General features: G+C 56.6%; 6 protein-coding genes across 6 annotated transcripts; 3 read left to right on the top strand and 3 right to left on the bottom strand.

Moving 5' to 3' along the window:
- Positions 1 to 1,572: 1,572 nt before the first annotated feature.
- HETIRDRAFT_68253 (uncharacterized protein) lies at positions 1,573 to 3,243 on the top strand. Its single transcript, XM_009546410.1, has 6 exons — positions 1,573 to 1,978; positions 2,032 to 2,123; positions 2,229 to 2,389; positions 2,506 to 2,747; positions 2,811 to 2,920; positions 3,014 to 3,243. Exons 1-3 carry the CDS (start codon positions 1,615 to 1,617, stop codon positions 2,244 to 2,246), a joined length of 474 nt encoding a protein of 157 aa, XP_009544705.1. The 5' UTR covers positions 1,573 to 1,614; the 3' UTR covers positions 2,247 to 2,389; positions 2,506 to 2,747; positions 2,811 to 2,920; positions 3,014 to 3,243.
- Positions 2,046 to 3,243, top strand: HETIRDRAFT_408786 (uncharacterized protein). Its single transcript, XM_009546488.1, has 5 exons — positions 2,046 to 2,123; positions 2,229 to 2,389; positions 2,506 to 2,747; positions 2,811 to 2,920; positions 3,014 to 3,243. The coding sequence occupies exons 3-5, from the start codon at positions 2,543 to 2,545 to the stop codon at positions 3,017 to 3,019; spliced, it is 321 nt and encodes a 106-aa protein (XP_009544783.1). The 5' UTR covers positions 2,046 to 2,123; positions 2,229 to 2,389; positions 2,506 to 2,542; the 3' UTR covers positions 3,020 to 3,243.
- On the top strand, positions 3,073 to 3,426 carry HETIRDRAFT_450307 (uncharacterized protein; the record flags this gene model as incomplete). The annotated part of the gene is made up of 1 exon (XM_009546487.1): positions 3,073 to 3,426. The coding sequence occupies one exon, from the start codon at positions 3,073 to 3,075 to the stop codon at positions 3,424 to 3,426; it is 354 nt and encodes a 117-aa protein (XP_009544782.1).
- Positions 3,427 to 3,756: 330 nt separating this feature from the next.
- Positions 3,757 to 6,040, bottom strand: HETIRDRAFT_127243 (uncharacterized protein; the record flags this gene model as incomplete). Its single annotated transcript, XM_009546486.1, has 10 exons — positions 3,757 to 3,801; positions 3,869 to 4,146; positions 4,225 to 4,435; positions 4,507 to 4,587; positions 4,646 to 4,705; positions 4,771 to 5,034; positions 5,090 to 5,230; positions 5,263 to 5,352; positions 5,419 to 5,504; positions 6,019 to 6,040. 10 exons carry the CDS (start codon positions 6,038 to 6,040, stop codon positions 3,757 to 3,759), a joined length of 1,278 nt encoding a protein of 425 aa, XP_009544781.1.
- Positions 6,041 to 11,800: 5,760 nt separating this feature from the next.
- Positions 11,801 to 13,409, bottom strand: HETIRDRAFT_144838 (uncharacterized protein). The gene is made up of 2 exons (XM_009546484.1): positions 13,190 to 13,409; positions 11,801 to 12,433 (listed from the first exon to the last, which is right to left on the bottom strand). The coding sequence occupies exons 1-2, from the start codon at positions 13,387 to 13,389 to the stop codon at positions 12,340 to 12,342; spliced, it is 294 nt and encodes a 97-aa protein (XP_009544779.1). The 5' UTR covers positions 13,390 to 13,409; the 3' UTR covers positions 11,801 to 12,339.
- HETIRDRAFT_315959 (uncharacterized protein) lies at positions 11,828 to 12,164 on the bottom strand (the record flags this gene model as incomplete). Its single annotated transcript, XM_009546485.1, has 2 exons — positions 11,828 to 12,070; positions 12,096 to 12,164. The coding sequence occupies 2 exons, from the start codon at positions 12,162 to 12,164 to the stop codon at positions 11,828 to 11,830; spliced, it is 312 nt and encodes a 103-aa protein (XP_009544780.1).
- Positions 13,410 to 14,430: the final 1,021 nt, after the last annotated feature.

The following is a 14,430-nucleotide window of genomic DNA, read 5'->3' as shown; positions in this document are numbered from 1 at the left end:
GCATATTCGTCCCCTTCAGCGCACGCACCACCTGGGATCCAAATCCTTTAGCACGCGTATCCTCTTCCCTTCGAGCCCATGGTCATGTCCTCGAGCCCACGCCCGCGTCCATCCAGTGCCCCTCGACCTCCTGGGCCGTCAAAGTTCACGCTCGTGCCCTCATGCCCAAGCGCTCACGCGCGTCCCCTCGACACCACGCAAGGTTACGCTCTCGTTCTCCCTCCCTCGACCTGCGTCACCACTGAGACCCCGCAGTCCAACTACAGTTGGCGTCCTCACACTGTCGTCGTCCCTCCACGTGCCCTCGCTTCCGCACACAGAGGATCACAAATATTAAGCCATACGCGCTTCAGCGCGTCGACGAGGAGGTCAAGGAGCAGCTGGTGGCGGAGAAATGAGCTAGGCAGAGGAAGGCTGAGCGTTACCAAGGTTCGTACCTCTCGCTCTCGCCCTTTCCACCCGCCCTTTGCTCAACATGCGCCCCGCAACCTCTGCAGCCTCCTTGTCGTTATGGCTGCTCGCTCACTTGACCTCCTCGTTAGACAATCCCGCCTCTGATGCGTGCACGTGCGACCCCTCGACGACAGGAACCTGCCTTCGCCTGCGACCCACAACCGCCCGCGCGTCCCCTCGATCCCACACCTGTCTCCTCTAGTCCACGCTCGCTCGCCACCGAGTGCCTTCGACTGCATCAACCCCTTGGGCCCACGCACCCGTCTTCACCTGCGACCTACATCCGCACTCGTGCGTCTCGTCAAGCCCATGCACGCATGCTCGAGCCCTCGACCTATTGTTGACTCCTCGTCTAGTCCTCCCTCGTTCTGGGTTATCGCCGAGAGCGCACCCGCGCTCAATGCTGCACATGCTGAACCCCTTGTCCTCACATCCTCACATCCTTTTCTCCTTTTGGCCCCTCAACCCCGCGCACAACATACCTCGCGCACACTCGACCTCGAACATACTCGACCCTTCTTCCCTTCGTTCTCCCAACCCTTTCAGCCCTCGGCCTTCACGCCCTCAGCCCCTCATTCGTCCATTGTCACGCCCTCGACCTTACCTATCTGGCTGGCAGTGGAGGAATGAATGGCAGCGGCCGCAACGGTAAAGGAGACGAGCACAGACGACGGCGACGTCCACGACGGACGTGCACTCGATGAGCACGCAGAGTGGTACAACGGTGCGTGCCTCTCGTTCTCCTCCTTGCTGCCCCTCTCTCGAAGTCTCTGCTCTCCACTCTACGCATGCACGTTTCTTCCCCAGGCACTAAAGTCTCCCCTCCTCCTTCCTCTTACTCCGCTGAATCCTGATCGCTCCGTTCCTTATCACCAGACCTCTCCGGCTCTCTGTGCCTGCACGCGCTACTTCCTTGCAACCAGTACATGTAAGGGCTCAAGGACTACCTGCATCAAGGTTACATGGATTCTAACGGCAACTCATCACCAAGAGCGGCAAGCGAGTTGACTATCAGACCGGCGAGCATATCATCTCTCCAACCCACTCTCTGCTGTCAAGGCTGACTGCACTGCGCATGCCACAGCCAATTGTCTGGAGTGTAGAGGGCACAAACGGCCAGCATTCTGCCAGCTGCTGTACCAGGGCACAAAGCTCGTCCCGATGGACTTTCTCACTCCCGCGACGTCACACAATCCGCTTTGTGGCTCGCTTCACCACCGCATCCTGCTCAGCAACTACTTCGCGCCGCCCAAAGCGCTCGCGCTTGGAAAAACTGAGGAGCAAGTACACCAGGTGCGCACCCCCTCTGTCCCCTCTCTCAATCCCTCTTCGGTAGTGTCCGCGTGTTGTTTCGGCGGTACTGAAGAACGGTTAGTGTTGAAGAGAAAGCTCTTCATGGGCAACTGGCCGAGCAACACTCTCTTCTTCCCGCTGTTCACGCCCGCAACGCTCGGCTCATTCATTGCGCTCTACGAACACAAGATCTTTACGCAGGGCCTCATCCGGGCATCAACATATTTGGTGCGTGCATCCCTGGTGTGGGTGCATAAATCCGCGTTTGCTGAACTGGCGCAACAGATCCGATGGGTGTCGAACTTGGCAAGATACTCACAAAGAATATTTTGGCACCGCTGGATAAGCCTGCGGACATTAAGGGTCACACCAGCTCGGTGTGTTATTTTCTTTGCAGCACTGCATCCGCTGTCGGGCCTTCCCGTTTGCTGCCAGCTGACAACTATCGCGTGCGGACGTCCGGTCTCATCCGCTATCACCAGAAGCACCGAAATGAGTGAGCGCAAGGCGGCTTGCGATGGCAGCATGGGAAAGTTAGGTTAGGTTCCCGACATCCTCCTACTTCGCCCACGAGCTCTGGGTCGGCCGGATCCTCCAGTTCGCACGACGCCGGCCGCTCACGCGCCCCGTGGACGACCCTGGGGTAAGCACCCGCCCCGCCCCGCCCCCGTGCTGCTGCCCCTCTGTGTGTATGTGTGTGTGTGTGTGTGTGTTCACCACGCGTCTGACGCGTCCTCGCCGTGACGCGAGCAACCGTAGGTCTGGGCCAAGGTCCAGTGGTACTACTCCGGCGCCGATGTCGCCAACGACACCAACACAGAGTGAGTCTCCCACAGTTCTTTCCATTCTACAGACCGCTTTGGTCGTCCACGCTAGCGCCGCCGCCGCCGCCGCACATGCCCCAAAAAGCCCTGCCAACATCCAGGCCAGCTACGGCCGCTACGAGCGCCTGCGCGCCGACGAATCCGACTACGACTACGTCGCGCATACCTCCTTCAACGGTGCGTCCTCCGCCGCGCCTCTCCCCGCCCGCGACGGCTGACTGACGGCGCTGCATGTTGAAGGCCCCACGAAGGTCATAGAGCACCGCGAGGCGGACATCGAGCAGCCCCAGATCGCCGATGGCGAGTTCTATGTCCGCCGCGCGTACTCCCGCCTCTCCAAGTGTGCCACCGTGAGCCCCTCACCCTCACCCGTCGCCCTCCCGATCCTCACAAACCCCCTCAAATCCCCACACGCCCCTCCCGCCCCCGGCCAAAACTCAAAGACCTAGTCACCTGCACCGCGGACTGCAACACCGTCTACAACCTCGACGATGCGCGCCCCATGCACTTCTGCCCCAAGCCCGCCTGCCGCCAGTGGTTCCCCTGCGACTGCCTCGAGCACGCCGAGTCGCACGACGCGCACGACTCCGTCGACACGCATGCGTTCAACCTCCTGCGCTCAGATCCAGACAGCGACGACCCCTTCCCCCTTCCACCCCCCTCCTCACGAGGGAAGGGAAACGGCACGGGCGCACCGTGGACGCTCCCCGCGCTCCCCGCGAAGCTGCACGAAGCCGCCGCGCAGCAGATGCTCGAGGGCGTCCCGCCCTACGGCCTCGTCGGCAACGCGCAGCCCGTCGCCGCCGCGCGCCCGGTGACGCCCGCGCGGCCAGGGCCGCGCTCGACGAGTGGATAGACCGCGTGGACAGCACCAACGCCGAGGGCATGCTCGCGGACGGCGGGCGCTCGCCGGAGGCCGTTGGGGGTGCGCGGTCTGACTGCGGCGGCGAGAGCCCCCAGCTTTATTTCGTGGCGCTTTTTGGTCCGTTGTGTGGAGGTGCCATTTGATACCACATACTTTTGCGACTCACGAGAGGGTCCTTTCTTGGTCGAATTTTACCTTATGATTTCTTGTATGAAGAGTTCTTACGGGGGGCGGTGACGATCCTGCCCTGGCAGATGACTGTGCGATCGAAGATACACCCGTCGCTACAATGAAGAGATAGCAACACATCGTCGCGCACACCTACGGCTTCTCCGCTCTCGCCGCGAGCTTCTGATCCAGCTTCCCCTGGAGAATGCGGGAAGGACGTCAGCGCCGGCTGGTCCATCGCGGCGGGTAGAAGAGCGCCACGCACCTTGACGGCATCCGTGTACACGTCGGTCACGACCCAGTGCTCGCGGCGCATCGCCTTGCCGTGGATCGCGAGCGTGAGGTCCTTGATCATGACGCCGTCCGTGTCGGTCGCCTCGGTGCACGCCGCCTCGAGGTCGCGCGCGAACGCGGCGAGCGCGGGGTTCGGGTCGAGCTTCGCGCGGTGGAGCAGCCCGCGCGTCCACGCGAAGATGGACGCGACCGCGTTCGTGGAGGTCTCGTTGCCCTTCTGGTACTCGCGGTAGTGCCGTGTGACCGTGCCTGCGCGCGCAGGCGCGTGCACACGCACAAAAACATCAGCGAGCGTTCAGAGGAGAGCGCGTGGGACGCCGCACGCACCGTGCGCGGCCTCGCTCTCGATGACCTGTCCATCGGGGGTGATGAGCGAGCTCGTCATCCCGAGGCTGCCGAAGCCCTGCGCGAGGATGTCCGACTGCACGTCACCGTCGTAGTTCTTCGTCGCCCAGACGAACCCGCCGGAGGACTTGATCGCCTGCGCGACCATGTCATCGATCAGGCGGTGCTCATAGTAGATGCCCGTGGCCTCGAACTAGGGCTTGTATTCCCTGCGTACCCGGGGACGCGTCAGCACGCGACGAGAGGGAGAGGGAGAGGGGCGACGCACGACTCGTAGATCTCCTGGAAGATGTCTTTGAAGCGGCCGTCGTATTTCTTGAGGATTGTGTTCTTCGTCGACATGAACTGAAGCACCTCACACCTGAGCGACGGGTCTCGCGGGGAGGAGGAGAGAGGACCGTACGAGGGGCATCTTCTTCGCCAGCGCCATTTTGAACGACGAGTGCGCAAGGCCCGTGATCGGCTGCGGCACCGGCGTCAGCGAGATCGTCGCCCGTCGCGCACACAACGAACAGGAACGACGCGCACCTCGTCAGTGTTGTACATCGCCATCGCCACGCCCCTACACTGGAAGTCGTACACGTCGAGCGTCGTCGGCGCGGCGCCGTTCGCGGGCGTGTACACGAGCTGCAGCTTCCTCGGGCCTGGCGCGACGAAGTCTGTCGAGCGGTACTGGTCGCCGAACGCGTGTCGCCCGATCATGATGGGGTTCGCCCAGCGCGGTATCGGCCGCAGGATGCGCTCGAGGATGATCGGCTCGCGGAAGACGGGGCAGCCGAGGGTGTTGCGGATCTGCGGGTGCTGCCTCAGCGACGAGAGGGGGAGACGAGGCGGGGAGCGCACTGACGGTCCCGTTCGGGCTCCGCCACATCTGCTTCAGCTTGAACTCCTTCACGCGCGCCTCGTCGGGCGTGATCGTCGCGCATTTGATGCCGACCTTGTGCTCGAGGATCGCGTTGGCGGAGTCGATCACGATCTGGTCGTTTGTCTGCCCGCGGGGGTATCAGCAACCCTGTCCACAGAGAGGAGATAGCGGGGGCTCATGGCGTCGCGGGCCTCTAGACCGAGGTTAAAGTATTCGATGTCCAGTTGGAGATAAGGAAGGATGAGCTGCGATGCGGCGTTTGCGCGTGAGATTTCGAGGGCGGGCCAGGGGAGAAATAGGAGACGACGCACCTCCTCGCGGATTTTCTTCCAGATGATGCGCGTCATCTCGTCGCCATCGAGCTCGACGACGGGGTTCTTCACGACGATCTTGTGGTCTGAGGGAATTTTGTGGTCTGCAGCCCCATTTCCGAAACCACGCAAAACCGCCCACAGAAGCAAGGAAACGGGGCAAAGCACCGAGCTATGCCGGAGCGCCGCAGACGAATCATGAGCTGCGGCGTGCGGCAGCTGAGGTCGAAGAGCGCGGTGAGCAGCGCGTTATCGGCGCAGTCGATGGAGCGCAGGCAGCGGGGTGCACGATTAGGTCCTCGGCGTGCGGCTGCGAAGCGCGCCACGCAGTGAGGGCGCGTGCGCGCGCGAGATGCGTGTCCAGGGCAGAGTCGTGTTTTCTTGTTAGGTCCTATCAGCTCGCAACATCGTTATCGGTCGTTCGCTCGATTATTTATAATGGGACGTCGCAAACCATTACTTCAATCCAACCCAGTAAATTTACTCTCCACCATGCCTCGCACACACCTTAGCTGGTAAGTACTTATGATATATCTACGTGTGTCCCACTGTCGCACGGGACGCTGCTCATTCACTCGCTAAACACGTCTTCTAACTTACCACTACTACTTAGTAATTCCATCGCTTTCTTTGCCTGATATACACCCACGAAATCAACTTATATATCGCAGTCGGCCGCCGCAAGAGTTATAAACAAACGTCACAACCGAACCGATACTTGGTTTCTGCTGAGCCAGTGCTCTTTCACGTACAGAATCGCAATGTGCATCTCATCGTCTTACCAGTCCCTCATCTATGTTTAGCTTACGATTCCCCCACAGGGCCTAGTGCCATTCCAGCAGTGCACGCACACTTTGCTCCTCCGCCGAGATGTAAGTCCAGTTAGTCGGCTCCGTATACATACTCACTTAAGTTATTTTCAAAGTGCTTCGCAGTGTCAATAGAACCGCTGTTACGTGCACTGTGTGCATCCGTGCGTGCCTACTTACTACCGATCCCAAACCTTCCCTGGATCCAGGCGGATCATCGAGCAAGATCCTAGATTGTTACTGCACGTCGAAGGAGTTTGGCCGTTGTAAGTCGGATGTTGTTCCGTTCCGAGTGGTAGGTGCCTGCGAATTCAAGCCATGCCGAAATCGCAGCGCAGGTGTATTTGGAATCCATACAGACTCCATGCTCGAATGAAAATCTATCCTCGAGCCACCATGCTGCGTTCACGTTTCTAGTGGAGCATCGCTTCAGGACGCCTTTCAAGCGACGTCTCATGGCTGAAAGAGCACCATTTGGCTGAAAGAGCACCATTTTAGTAATGATCGCTGGACAGAACCGTTTCCTTCCATGAATTCGCGAATAACAAGCAACAAGATGACTACCCCGCGCTTCTAGGTCCTACCCAGCGGCTAATAGTCATATTGCGACTTGGGCGTACCGCCACGTCTCTAAGTCACTGGCCTACTCGAAGACTCTCTTTCTGACCCATTCATCGAACTCATGGACACGGACACTCACTAGTCACTGGCCAGGACCTATGCCGCACTCCGCGTTGAATGCTTGAGAACGGCACGCAATAAGAAAATGAATTCTTGCTCACAATGAGAGGAAGCACGACACCAACATTGATGTTTCATGAGTCCGAATCACTCTGACTGTGTGCATTCACGTGCAGTCATTCAGCCCATCTCGAGGGTCACACATGATCTACAGCTGACCCGACCCTGGTTTTCAAAAGTCTTATAATCCAATACAAAAGCGGAAAGGTCATGACGGGCTCTTTTGCCTCAGGCAAGACGATGTATGCAGTGTGCGTAGCTTTTCCGTTTGCGAGGAGCACGACGTAAGGCATCACGTCGCATTGGAGCACCTACTCTGCAGGCACGAGGTTCCTGTACCGGTATTCGAGGCCACAGAAAATGATCTTTTTTGGGCGGGATGGGTGCTTGTGCCTGCCCTGCACCCGGATGCGGTTGCGGATGGCGACCTCGTTCTCCACCTGCGGAGCAGAAAGTAGGCAGGAATGAGAGCCAAAAGTCAGCGCCGATATTGCAGGATCTACGCCACGAAAATAAAAGAACGAACTGTATGACACGAAAGCGAAGCAGGAGATGAAACTGGACCCGTAGATACGTTTCGACGAGAATAACGATCGAAACAATTCGCCGTGAACTAACCGTAGTTTGTTGCTAGGTCACACCCGATAAAAACGCAACTCGTTGCTTGAACGCAATACCCGACGTCAGATGTCAGTGGCGGAGGCCCAACGCCACACATCTCAATCCTCATTTCGAGTGCTTCAACCTCATAAATCATGATGTCGTGTACGACCACTCCTGCTCGACCAAGCTGGACTAAGGACAAGCGCAGACGATACCTGTGCCACATAAAGTAGTTTCTACTCCGCTAGGCGCTTTCGGTGACTCAGATACGCACCGGGTAGCATGCCGAGTGCGCACGAGCCAACGAGGGCAAAATCTCAAGGCCTCGCTCGCCAAAGCGACAAGGGTGAAGATAGAATGCAAATACAACACTCACTCAATCTGCATTAGGATAGCCCGCGCGGACTGGGAAGATGGCTTCGTGTCCCAGAAGAAAGGAGGCGCGAGACCTATGTTTGTCCAAATCCAAGCCCGAATTTGCGTTCCGCTGCATTCAAGATTGAGTCGAAGATACGAGCCGCGCTCGGCGAGCGTTGCGAGATTGAGAGTTCGGATCAGGTACAATAGGTCTATGAGTGTACATGGGTGTATAGGCACGAGGTTATTGAATTGCACAGCAGGCTGAGAAGCGTGGGCGAAGGGCAAAGGATAAAGGGTCAACCGAATCGTGCCGGATCAGGTGAACGAGCAGCATTGCAAAGACGGATAGTACATCATCAGTTGTAGGGTCGTAATCAGAGCCAGTGGAGCAAGTGCGGAGAGTGTGCGGAGGGAGACTTCTCGGCGGATCATGCACGTTGCACAGTAAAGGAAAGAGACCGCCCAGGTTTAAGCTGATGAAAGCGAAGCCCTGCGTGCGCTTCAATGCGGCGCATTTGGCCGGTGAATCTGTGCGAGGATGTAAGAGTTGAGCTTAGAACAAATAAATGGAGGGGAAGAGAAAATGTTGAGATATAAACGGTAAGGATTTCACGATGAGGGGATGCGAGACCTGGTATTGCAATCTGATAGAGAAACACGCCATCGTAGCAATGATCGATCTGAGAACGAACGCCAGCACAGCTGGCAGCGGAACGGCTTCTGGGCGCCGGGCGCGCTGGCGTGTGGATCGACTACTGAACTTTATGAAGCGGGGCGGGACAGCGCACAAATGACACATAGTCGGGCGATGTCACGGTCGTGGCCACCATGATGAATGATTAGTGGATATATGGGCGATCGTCGGAGGCCTTGCCAAACGGGGGCCGCTGCGGGAGGTTGAGGAGGTGGGTGTTCGAAAACGTGATATGCCGTCTTCCTACGCATCTTATCCTCAACGGAGATAAAACAGAAGTACATACCTGTTGCTTCTGAGATGTACCCACACAAAGTCCACCTCCAGCGATAGGTGAAACGGACTGCGGCAATGACAGATATGCAAAGACATGGCTTTGGCGCACAAAGCAGTGCGCAGAAATAGAAACCGCCCAGGAGAGGCGACAGAACACAGGGGACGCAGACAGCTGACGATACGTTCAGCGTGCCCCTTGGGTTTTCCATGAATAGAAAAGACAGACGCTCGATATTTGCGAGGCGAATCACCATGTAATAGGTCGAGAAGAGGATTGCTATTATGATATTAATATGTGTGTATAAACTATCCATCGTCTTCACGGTTGAAATCTGGATGCCGGCCGAAGGAGAGTGATTATGATTGGGCGCACGCAGTGCTGCTGAATGCGAAACTGGGAACAAAACAGCAGTTCTTTGTTGAAGTCAGCACTGGAGACTAAGCGCGCGGTGTCGTTCACTCAGCGCTGTTAGCTCTCACGCTATTTGTATAGAATCCTCTCTTCGGTCAGACTATCTTGTCGTCACCACAGCCCTCCGGGCACCATTTTGCACCCACTGAGGTGACACATGAGTCGTTAGGCAAGGGGTGTTATCAATGGATGTAATGCTCAATTCACCGCTGGAGGCCGAGGGCGCTTACAAAACTTGTATGGAACGGTTGACCCCAGGAATTGTATGTGTTTCTATCAATTTCTTTTCTTCTTTCCTCTGCATTATTCTCAGCGATGACGCAGCTATCGTCAGTATCACTCTTGCCTCACCGACGCTCCCATACTAGACGAGGTTACGCGATCAATTTGGGCGACCTAGGCATTTCGACGGATTCGAATCTGCGTTGTTGAAAGTCTAAGGTCTTAGACCTGGTCGAAGTATTCGTTTTCCATTGACATCACATCTTTCGATAGTGTAAACTGATATTCCCTTGACCACATTCACCGCTTTCCATAGTTTTCCCGTAGCTTCTGCAGCTTGTCATCGTGCGTCTGCGGCTATCTGTGGCTCTTCAGTTATGGAAGTGACACCCTGCCATCTTGGCCCTTGGGCTCTCCGCAGCGCCCACATGGACTTACGGTTTCATTGGTTGTATGTGTCGAGAGACATGAGTAGCCACTGTGCTGCGGTTTTTTTTAATGCATCGCATAGGGACAATATACTCACTGGGCTCACATCTAACGATGTATGCAAGTATCGCTACCTATAGACGGTGTTCATTTTATCATCTCACGGTCATTCTGGCTCGAATTCCTTTTGGTTCTTGTCTCTTCGACCGAGCTTGGTTGCGACGCACCCTGATACGATGATAGACCTCTGCTGCCCTCTGTGGGTGGCATGTCGTGCTCTCGTCTATCTGGTTCATTTATCATAGACCGCCTTCAAGCATCCATGTTTACATCCCTTCTAGCCAGCATCCAAAGGTCAAAGGATGTCCTATCATTTCACCCACATGTCTGTGCTCCTCTTGTTCCAGTGGGCTCTTGATGTCTAGCTTTGACGCAGATCGCGCGCTCCTGCTGACGCCCTGCTCACAACTCTACGTGCTGCGGAGTGAGCTGACTCGTCATCAGCTGGCCTTCCCATTCGTGCCGATGACACACTCCTTCTCACTTGACAGCGACTGGGTCATGCACGCACGGGCGACGACACACCAACGAGCGATGGATATGAGGCTGCGCAGGGCATGTTGCGCTTGGGACTCAGTTAGATAGGGGCCCTTGATCAAGAACGGGCATCCGCCATCCGGGCTTAGGCTCTCCTCATACGCAGACTGGTTTGAAGGCTCGCTTCCTTTACGTTCGCATATTTAACAGCATCCGCAGCAGCGATGTAGTATGAGGAGCGCGCCCGGATTTTCGCGCATAGACAGCTGTATTAGCAGTTCGGGCGCGTGTCGGTGTCGGTGCAGTCGTGATTCTCCCCGCGCGTGCCGCGCAGAAGACGCAGGGAAGTGGGTGAGACTTTCGGGACCGTTGGACAGCAAGGAAAAGCTTGGGGGAAATGGCGATGGCGAACGGTGCTCAGCTCCCTGCTCTTCCTGTCGGTCCTTTCTCGCTCTCGCTCTCATTCTCGCTATTTTGTCCCTCCCTTCTAATTATAGGTGGCATCGTGCGAGCTGTGCACCCGCATCTCGGAAAGATCTGTCCGTCTTGTGTAGAGCTAGTGGTGCAACTGAACGAACACGTTCACAACCGGAATATGCAGGCGGAGACTCAGCTGTGACTCGATCCACGGATTGCAACCCCGAAGAGTCGAAGTACCCTACGGTTGCACATCTCTATGGATGTGAACGGTTGTCGCGCAAGAGCCTTGAAGAGCACCTTCGTGGACAAATAGAGACGCCCCGGCTTCTGCCGGAACGTTTCTTGCGCCTGCAAGTCTGTTGCAGTGCGTCCTGTACCGACTTTGTCAACTGACAGGCACGGGGTAAGTCGGTTGTAATCATCCGATGTTGATTCCGCGCCATGAGTTCCAACTTCGTCTCGCTCTTTCAGGTTCAAGTTCAAGGCCCAGAAGCAGCTCAGAGCAGTCGGACCTTCTCCTATTCATGTTCATATCCGACCTGAAGCCTAAGGGCATTCTCAGTCTCCTTCTGAACGAATGTCTGCGAGAATGAACCCATGCTTACACGTCCTGGGGGGCAATGTGCTATGGTCAAAAATTAAGTAGTGACGGAAGGTAACTTCATTCATGTTGGAGTTAGTGGCTCTGGTGACTAGAGCTTAGGAGGCCGGGGAGACAGCTCGTAGGTTCTTGGATGTCGTATTTCCGAGTGTAGACGACGAAATAGGCATTAGGAAGGAGTTAGCACACGAAGGAGGCCGTCCAGCGACCTACTTTATATTCAGCGTCGATCGATCGCCTTCCTCATTTCCGACGAGGATCCGTTTATTTAAACGACTGGGCATGGTAATGCAACTAGAATTGGATTAAATTGAAACAAACAGCACACTAGCATTCGACAGGATGAAACCCATGTAGAGCAAGAAGTGTGATGGGCAATAAAACGCGGAGACAAACGAACAGATAGGTGTCAAGAAATAGCAATATACATGATAACAATGCGAAAGCGGCAGCGGAATCAGCGAAGAGCAATAATGACTATAAATACGACTATGATTTGACAGGCAGTAGATGTATACAACAAAATAACGACGAGTAACTCCGATAGACTATACGCAGAGAAGTGTGAAAAACGAGACATAACAGGATAGGAGACATTAAAGTCCAATACAATAGCGAACAAACCACCAAGAGAAGACACATGCAACAAATGCGAACCGAAATGTATCAGGACTTGCTATTTCGCGATAACGAGACATGACAATGCAGGATGATAGACGTGGACGAGACTGGGTAGCCGCACAGCGCACGCTTGGACATCGATAGCAGGCCCGATGCACAATGCAGGCGGCATTGAGGCGGATATTGAAAACCGATTCTACGCATCCTCTTGCACGGCAGTGGTTGTTCGGCGCTGGCCACGGCGCGACGTTAGCGGATAATTGCAGATGAGCTGGCGCCGCGCGCACTGGCTAGAAAGCGGGGGACGGTCAGCGCGCGGTCAATGACAAATCAACCAATACGAAAGAACGGAGGGAAGGGAGCCGACAAAATCTCGAGACTGGCACTGAGGAAGGGGTGTGATGACGGAAGGTAAACAGAACCCGCTCGATCGATGTCCCTGAGGCCCTCACGGTGCCCACTTTGCCTGCAGCAGGGCGCAGACTATGATGAGTGTTGGCTCGATCTCTCCGATAAGAGCTCGGCCTTGTCCTCGCTTCAAGACGAAGACGAGGCAGGACGAGGTGGGACCTCGGAACAGGATCGGATGCCCCGCGATCCGCTATCTAGAAACCCACGACCTATCCCATCGTGGACCGTGTGGGTAAGAGAGGAGCAAGAGGGCCTGTGGAGGATGCAAGAGGGCGGTGATCACGCCTGCCTGAGCACGCAAGTACATCCTTTCACCTGCTTATACCACTCGTATACCCACCAGTCGGGTCAACAACCCCTCCATCTGGGTACGGCACGAGGACAGCTATGGACAGATGGGTGGAACTCGGTGGGATTGGGGCTCAAGGATTCGGAACGGCCGGGTTAGTCGGACCCGTGGATGCTTTAAAGCCTCCCGGATCTGCCTTCCTTGCCCACCCCCTACCATCCCCCCCAGGGCCTCCACCTATAGCACCCCCGTAGTCCACCCGGTAACGGTCCCAGCCACATAATGCGACATGCATCCATAAATCCATCCAGTGTACGACAATCCACGACACAAGATATGTACTCACTTGCATGTCCGATCTGCACTCTCTGGCGGCGGCGGTCCACACGCGATCTTGCGTCCACGGCAAAAGAAACACGCCAGGAAAGGCTGCTTCTTCTTCGTATCTTGCGCCTGTGCTCCCGATTCTGACCCCGACGCCTGCAACTCCTCGTCCTCGTCGTGCATCGCCGCATGGGACCCTGCGCACGCCTGGAACTGCCGCATGACAGCAGCCTTCGCTGCGCTCTTCTTGCGCTGCCTCTCGCGCTTGCTATCGCGGTGCGAGCTCTCTGCCTCACTCGGCTTCGTGTATGCCCTGCCTTTGCCTTTACTGACAGCTTTGCCCTTGCTAGCAGCCCTCGCTCGGCCCTTGCCCTTACCCGGCATCACGTACTCGTCGTCGTCGTCATCGTCCGATGCTTCGTCGATTTTGATGCGGCTGGCGCTGGCGAGCGCGAAGGGCTGGATTGCAGCAGATTTTGAGATAAAATCGGTGCTCGTCGCGTGAGTGTGTGAGCCCGTCGACACCGACGTGGATGTCGATGCAAAGGGTGCACTCATGGCGATGGGGGAAACTGTGGTCAGTGCGGACATCATGGCGGCGGCGGTCTCTGCGTCGTCATCTGCGTCGTCATCTTCGTGCTTGATGTGGAACACGGCAGGGGTGGACTCGGTAGTATCCTCGCGCTTCATGCCAAATGCGGAAGGGCTCGTCGGTACGGGCGGCCCGGAGGCGCCGTGCCGGTCCATAGACACCGAGCTTACAGTGGCGCCAGTCGTGGGAGCGCTCGGGTGAGACATCGTGGCCGCTGTGTCCGGGTCTGCGATGTCTTTGGAGCCGGAGTTCATGGTGTACCGTGGCTGGTATGGGAGATGGTCCATCCACGGCGACGCCGCGGTGACCACCTCCGGTACACGCGCCTGGGGATCCACCTCTCTCTCCTTGGGCGCCGGAGCCAGGACCTGCGTGGCTGCATGGACCACATCAGAGCTAGCGGGGGCTTGCATCGTGTAGGACGATGCGCTACCCTTCCCGAATGTGTGGTGTGTGTCGATATCCCCGCCTACATGTGCGGGCTCGTCGTCGTACTGGTAGCCGTATGCACCATGCCCGTATGTCGATTCGCCATCGTACACAGTGTCATACTGTGTGTTAGATCCGATGAGGTTCGTGTGCCACCATTTAGAGAGCGTTTGACTTACCTCGTGTTCGATCACCATGGAGGAGTGATCTGCTTCTTCTACTGGCGCAGCGCTGATATAGGG

This window comes from Heterobasidion irregulare (assembly GCF_000320585.1).
Source record: "Heterobasidion irregulare TC 32-1 unplaced genomic scaffold scaffold_04, whole genome shotgun sequence".
Lineage (NCBI taxonomy): Eukaryota > Fungi > Basidiomycota > Agaricomycetes > Russulales > Bondarzewiaceae > Heterobasidion > Heterobasidion irregulare.
This window is presented reverse-complemented; position numbering and strand designations above follow the sequence as displayed.

Excerpts from the sequence above, each read along its gene's own strand:
- HETIRDRAFT_68253 (XM_009546410.1), top strand. The coding sequence starts at position 1,615 with ATGGACTTTCTCACTCCCGCGACGTCACACAATCCGCTTTGTGGCTCG. Across the intron at positions 1,979-2,031 it reads GGCATCAACATATTTGGTGC|ATCCGATGGGTGTCGAACTT; the intron begins GTGCATCCCTGG and ends CTGGCGCAACAG.
- HETIRDRAFT_408786 (XM_009546488.1), top strand. The coding sequence starts at position 2,543 with ATGTCGCCAACGACACCAACACAGAGTGAGTCTCCCACAGTTCTTTCC. Across the intron at positions 2,748-2,810 it reads CGCGCATACCTCCTTCAACG|GCCCCACGAAGGTCATAGAG; the intron begins GTGCGTCCTCCG and ends TGCATGTTGAAG.
- HETIRDRAFT_144838 (XM_009546484.1), bottom strand. The coding sequence starts at position 13,389 with ATGCGGCAGTTCCAGGCGTGCGCAGGGTCCCATGCGGCGATGCACGAC. Across the intron at positions 12,434-13,189 it reads AGTGCAGATCGGACATGCAA|CCAGTGCGCGCGGCGCCAGC; the intron begins GTGAGTACATAT and ends CCCGCTTTCTAG.